The sequence below is a fragment of the Natator depressus genome, chromosome 7 (assembly GCF_965152275.1).
Source record: "Natator depressus isolate rNatDep1 chromosome 7, rNatDep2.hap1, whole genome shotgun sequence".
NCBI classification, from domain to species: domain Eukaryota; kingdom Metazoa; phylum Chordata; order Testudines; family Cheloniidae; genus Natator; species Natator depressus.
In genome coordinates this window covers 50,613,864-50,620,599 of record NC_134240.1, presented here as the reverse complement: position 1 = coordinate 50,620,599, position 6,736 = coordinate 50,613,864, and the positions used below count along the sequence as shown (strand labels likewise).

Here is a 6,736-nt window from a genome sequence, read left to right as displayed (position 1 = left end):
TGGCTTGGGAAAGGGGAGTCGATGCCCGTGGTGTCTGGGTTACCCAGGGCTGGAGGGGCCGGGGCCCGGGCGGCGCCCCTCGCGCCGTCTGGCCCAGGGGATACCCTAGCGGGCTCCAGCCCCCGCCGCCCCGGGAATCACATTACTGAGGCCTCCCATTGGCCCGGCCCGGCCCCCGGGTCGAGGAGAGACCGGGGCTCATTGGCTGCTCCGGGGCGGGGGCCGGGCCTGGGACAGTGAGCGCCTGGGATCCAGCTCGCAGCTCCGGGCCAGCGCCGAGCGCCGGGCTGGCGGGGCGCCCTGGGCTCCCTGCGCGCACCGGGGCTGCCCGCCTAGCCCCCCCGACATGCGGCGCGCCCGCCTGGACGCCTCCCTCGGCCGCCTCCGGGCAGAAGTGGTGAGTGGCCTGGCCGGGCTCGGAGGACAGCGGGTCCGGCCGGGCAGCCCGGCTCCCCTTGGTAGCGGCGGGGCTAGCCCGGGGAAGGGCGCTGGGGATGCAGGGCAGAGGCCAGGGGCGTCCCCGGAGTACCGGGGCTCGGCTTTGCCCGGACCACGCCTGGCACCGCTGGGCTCGGTTGGCTGCCCGTGTTGGGCACATGCCAGCCCTGCCTGCTCCTATGCCCAGGACTGCACGCGGGGCCGGGCAGCCTCAGGCTGGGCGTCACCAGAGTCAGGCCACAGTATCGGGCCACGGGCTGTGCTGGCCCAGAGCTACCCTCAGCCCCTGCGATTGGGCCTGCCCGGCTCTGGGATCCCTGAGACCCAAGCAGGGCCCAGACTGCCCCCAGCCCCCCTGCTGCTCCGTTGGCTCCATGCTCAGGGACTCAGCCCGGCTCGAACCCTGCCCTCTCTGCATGAGGCGAGGGAGGGGCTGGCTGCCCCCAGGGAGGTGGGCGCTGGGCTGCCCTGCCATGGGCTGGGGGCGTTGGTGGGGGCAGAGTGTGACCCACTCGCAGTAACTGGCGGCTGGAGGAATCTCCGGCCATAATTTCAAAATGTGACCAGGGACTTGGGGACTGACATGAGAAGCCGCAGGGGGCCTGATCACCCCCCCCCCCCCCGCCGGGCGCAGGGGCCTGATCCCCTGTGTGACCTGGGCACAGTTCCCCCAGCCACCCACCCACCCCTGGTGGCCTCAGGGGCCTGATTCCCTGTGTGACCTGAGCACTGCCCGCTGCTAGTCTCAGGGCTCCCCAAATTCCTGGGCACTTCTGAAAATCTGGTTTTTGGCCCCAGGATGGGTGGGCAGTGCTGGCACAGGGCAGGGTCCCCAGGCAGGGCTGTGCACACATACCCACCCACATCTCCGGGCACCCACATGCACCTTTACCCGCACGGGGCAGCAGGCGCGTGTGCTTGGTGTCCGGGGTTCGGTGGTCCCTGTGGGCAGGGGAGGAGCAGCAGGATTCCCCCCCTCACAGATGGCTGACACAGGAAGCCATTTTTGTTGTTTTACATCTGATGTCAAGAAAGTGCCGATTGCCGAACAACTGGTTGCTGGGTGACAGGTTAGTGACATCAGAGCTGGGGGAACCAATCTGCCCGAGGGAATAGTGACATCAGAGCTGGGGGAACCAATCTGCCCGAGGGAATAGTGACATCAGAGCTGGGGGAGCCAATCTGCCCAAGCTGGCCCCAGTTCAGCCCTGACTGGTAGTGGCAGAGGTGCTGTTGGGCCCTGTCACTCGGTCCCATGTCTCCCTCCTGTAGGGTCTGCCGTGTCCCCGGGCTGGGGCTGGGGCTGGGGCTAGGGCTGAACGGGCAGATCCTGGGGCTGTTCCGGAGCCCTGGGCATGACCTCTGCTATGGGAGTGGGCCCCTGGCACTAGCCCTGCTATTTCTGGGCCCGCCTGGGTCTGCACACTCGGCAGGGTGATTTCCCTGGCCCCTGGGAGCATGTGGCCCCGATGCCCTCAATCCTCCAGCAGCTCTGGGCAAACCTGGCCCCTGTTCAGGTTGAAGCTCTGGCGGAGCTGGATGATAGATGGTTTTCATGGCATGTTGGATGCCAGGCTGCTGGGACCAGCTGCCTGAGCCACCCCCTGCAGGGCTCCGCTCGGCTGGGGCCTCGGCTGATGTGGCCTAGAAGAGCTGGGGAGCAAACAAGAATGGGTCCAGCACTGCCCACAGGGACCCTAGAGCTGGACATGCCCTGGGTCCATCCAGCCCCCCAAGACCCAGGCCAGTCTGCAGACCCCATGCCTTGCAGCCCAGCTGCCCTCAGCCAGCAAGTGGGAGTCACCAACTCATTTCTAGGACAAAGGGACTAAGCCCGAGCTGTGGTGCCGTCACTCACAGCTGGGGACACGAGGCTGGAGCCGCGGGGCGACTGGGTGAGCAGGCCCTTATGGTGCAGTAGTGCAGGAGGTTTCCCGGGCTCGGGGCTGCAACAGGCATTGGGGCTGAATTGCTAGTGTTTCCCTGCGGGAAGTGCAGCGACGCCCTCAGCCGGGACGTGCCGGGGGAGAGGTGTGGTGGCTGGCAGGCACAGTGGGATGTGGGGGTGGCTGGAAGCAGGAGGAGCCCCACCCCAAAGCACAGAGCTGGTAGCACTAGGGAGCCTCTCAGGCTGGGCTCGCCTTTTTAAGGCCCCAAATGCTTCTGCTCTCATGGCCTCACGGCCTGCCCTTGGCGAGGCTCCTGGCACTCCAGCCCCGGCATGTCCCTGCTGGCCACCTACCACACAGCGTGCTGCTCTTTGTACCTGGTGGGGCTGGGAGCCAGGACTCCAGGGTTTGCTTCCCTGCTGTGGGCAGGAGTGGGGGCTAGTGGTTAGAGCCAGGCCAGGGAGTCCGGACTCCTGGGTTCAGTTCCCAGCTCTGGCACACTCGTGTGTGTCCGTGGGGCAACCCCAGCCCTGATGTCTGCCCAACCACCTGGGTGTGACTGCAGGGGTTGGTACAGACAAGGGGACCTGAGCAGGTCCCATCGGAGGGTGCCTGTTGGTGTGGCTGGTGCCCCGTGTGTGCCTGGCCCTGGTGAGCAGTTCAGCTCCCTCCTCCCCAGGCCCAATGCCTGCGCTGGCTGTGTGGGACAGCACCAATGGCCCCCAGAGCTCATGTCGCCCTGGGCTGCTGGCGCGGTCCACTGGAGCGTGGCCCCTGGCTGCCCCAGGCCCTGGCTCATGGCCCTTTGCCAGTGGTACATGTCTGCCCCGAGGAATTCCCAGGGGTCGGTGGGAGCCAGGGTCCCTCCACACCGCTCCGGGCCAGGCCTACGTGGTGCCCCTTCCCTCTGTCCCCCAGTGCTGGACTCTTCTGGGCACCCAGCGTCTCTGGCCAGGCCCAGCTTGTGTAACTCCAGCTGCCGTCTCTATTTGTCATGTCCCAGCGGCTGGGCTGGGGCTGGATCTGTAGCTGCCGACGCGGCGGGGCGGCTGCTTGCTCACCCCGACATGCTGCAGCATGCGGCAGGGATGGGCTAGCTCGGTGCAGGAGCAGCAGGAAAGTGGTGCCCTGGGGCTGGGTGCACGTCCAGGCAGCGGAGCCCTGCATGTGCATCTCCCCCTTGCAGCTCCACACCCAGCCCAGGCAGACGCTGCTGCAACCGCAGAGACCATTGCTCGAGCGCCCAGCCTAACCCAGCCGGACCCCGGCATCTCCTAGGGCAGCCCCTGTAGCCACCCAGAGAGGGGACAGGGACTCAGCCCCAGCTCTGGGGGCCCTGGGCCCAGCTGGCCTCGCTGTCTGGGAGTCCAGAGCCTGGTGAGTCCTCTGGGGGCTCTCCTGGGGGCTGAGTGACATGGGGATCCAGGGAGGCTCCTTGCAACCGGTGCTTGGTGAGCACGGGGGACGGGGACAACACAGCATGGGGTGTTTGTGGGGCAGGGTGTATAGGTGGTGGTGGGGTGTTTATGGGGGGTGTGGAGAAAGGGCAGGGGGTGTATGGGGAAGGACATGGAGAGGGTATACAGAGGAGGGTATATAGTGGGGCATGGTGTATATGAGCTTGTGGTTGCATATGGGGATGGGACAGCGGGTGTGGGGACAGTAAGATGGGTGGATGGGGGGTGTAGGGTGGCAGGGAGTCAATGGGGGGTGAGGATGGAGTGGGACTGGATGCGGGGCAGAGAGTGGATGGGGGCATGGGGACAGGGCGAGGGATGGATGGGGCATGAGGTGGCATGGGGTGGATGGAGAGTGTGGAGACGGGACATGGGGTGGATGGGAGGAGCGGGGTGGATGGGGGCAGGGGGGAGGAGGGGATGGGGCGGGGGGTGGATGGGAGGAGGGGACAGGGCGGGGGGTGGGTGTGGGGTGGCAGAGGGTGTTTGGGGGGCATGAGGAGGGGGCAGGGAGGTGGATGGGGTGAATGGGGATGGGGCAGGAGGTATGTGGGGTGGCAGGTGGTGGATGGGGTGGGCACTCTGGTGTCCCATAGCTGGTCACTGGTGTCCCATAGCCAGTCACCCGGGTCACTGCCATGGAATGACCTGGCCTATGGGGCTGGGCCCCGCCCTCGTGCCTGGCCGATAACCCCTGTGTGTCCTTCCCATCCTGGGTCCTGAGGGCCTTGTTGCCATTGGGCCGGTGCAGGGAGAGCATTGGAGAGGACTGGGACTGCAGACAGGGTGAAAGGTGTTGGGATGGGGGAGACAGTGACGGGGCTGCTGGAGGCAGGGGATGGTGACAGGGCTGTTGGGGGTGATGGACATGGCTGATGGAGGCGGTGGACGGAGGTGTTGGGATGGGTAATGGGAGACAAGGCTGCTGGGGGGACGGGGCTGTTGGAGGTGTTGGGACAGGTGATGGGGGACGGGGCTGCTGGAGGTGGGGGATGGGGCTATTGAAGGTGTCAGGCCGGGTGATGGGAGACAGGGCTGCTGGGGGGACAGGGCTGTGGGAGGTGTCAGGACAGGTGATGGGGCTGTTGGAGGTGTTGGGACAGGTGATGGGGGACAGGGCTGATGGAGGCGGGGGATGGGGCTGTTGGAGGTGTCGGGACAGGTGATGGGTGGCAGGGCTGTTACGGGGATGGGGCTGATGGAGGTGTCGGGATGGCTGTTGGGGGGATGGGGCTGTTGGGACATTGATGGAGCTGATGGAAGTGGGGAACAGGGCTGTTGGGAGGGGGATGAGGCTGAAGGAGGTGGTGGATGGGGCTGTTGGAGGTGTGGGTGGTGGGTGGCAGGGTTGTTGGGGGGGATGGGGCTGATGGAGGTGTCGGGATGGCTGTTGGGGGGATGGGGCTGACTGAGGCGGGGGATGGGGCTGTTGGGACGGTGACAGGACTGATGGAGGTGGGGGATGGGGCTGATGGAGGTGGGGGATTGGGCTGTTGGAGGTGTCGGGACGCGCGACGGGAGACAAGGCTGCTGGAGAGATGGGATTGTTGGAGATGTCAGGATAGATGATGAGTGAAAGGGCTGTTGTGGGGATGGGACTGTTGGAGGTGGGGAATGGGGCTGTAAGGGAGATGGGGTATGGGCCAGCCATGCTACCAGGGTGGCCAGTCCATCAGGGCAGCGATCACATCACCATGTTCCTCTCCCCACAGTTGTGCCTGCAGGCGGCGGGGGACACGCTGCGGGATCAGATGCAGGGCATGATGCGGACTCTCCATGAGCTGAAGCGGGTGCCAGGCCCAGCTCCACGGCTGGGGCCCTCCAAGCCCGCGCCAGCTCCCCCACAGCCCTGCTGGGAGCAGCCTGCGGAGAACCGGGCATCGGGCGTCTCAGAGGCAGACTCAGCCTGCTGCCTGGAGCTGATGGAGGAGGAGTGCGCACCGCCCGCTAGTGAGAGGAGCCTGGAGTTCGACTCGGGCTACTCGGAGGTGTCAGGGGGGACGTGGCGGGAGGAGGAGGGGCTGGTGCTGCGCAGGAACCCCCTGCCCCCCTGCCAAAGGGCACAAAGGCTCTCCACAGGGGGCTTCCTCCGCAGCAGCCCTAGCCAGGTCCCCAGCCGGCAGGTCCGGCCTAAGTCCACCTCAGACGCCTGCCTGGAGCAGTGGCGGGTGCTGGAGTCGGCGGATGCGCAGGACTGGACTGTGGCACTGCTCTCACAGAGCCGCAACCGGCAGCCGCTCGTGCTGGGTGATAATTGTTTCGCTGACCTGGTGGAGAACTGGATGGACCTTCCTGAGGAGAGCGCCCTGCCCCACCGGCTGGCCAAGCCCCACGGCTTTCTGCTCAGCCTCTCGGGCAATGTGCGGCGCAAGCTAGCCAGCCTGGCACGCCCCAAGGGCCCTGCCGCCCCCCAGCCCGGCCCCAAGCACCTCCCCGGCCCAGGGGGCCTAGGTGGGCGGGTGCAGGGGCCCCTCTTCCACCAGTCACATGGCGACATTGCCAAGCTCACCACGGACTGCACCCGCTTCGCTGCCCTCTTGAACAGCCGCAGCCGGCAGCCAATCATCTGCAACGACATCATTGGCTACATTTAGCCCCGCCCCCGGCGCATTCCTGTCCCAGCTCTGCATTTGTACCCAGCTCTGTAAATAAATAAACGGCTTTTGTATGGAACGCGCGGCCGGAGCCTGTCGCTTGGGGGAGGGGAGGCAGCGCTGGGCACGGCCGGAGCCCGTCACTGGCCCAGTGTGCTCTTGTCCTCACCAGGGGCTTTGTGCCAGCTTCACCTGGGTGGCTGCAACCTGCACTGGGGCAGAGGAGGGAGCCTGGCTCACCCAGATGGTGCACACGCAGTGCACACACCCACACACACAGAATAATCAATGCACGCACACACGCACCCCCCCACAGTGCACATGCATGCATTGTGTGCTACACAATCATGCTGCACGC

General features: G+C 66.2%; 1 protein-coding gene across 1 annotated transcript; it reads left to right on the top strand.

The window, feature by feature from the left end:
- Positions 1–289: 289 nt before the first annotated feature.
- INKA1 (inka box actin regulator 1) lies at positions 290–6,442 on the top strand. The gene is made up of 2 exons (XM_074959873.1): positions 290–397; positions 5,497–6,442. Exons 1-2 carry the CDS (start codon positions 347–349, stop codon positions 6,376–6,378), a joined length of 933 nt encoding a protein of 310 aa, XP_074815974.1. The 5' UTR covers positions 290–346; the 3' UTR covers positions 6,379–6,442.
- Positions 6,443–6,736: the final 294 nt, after the last annotated feature.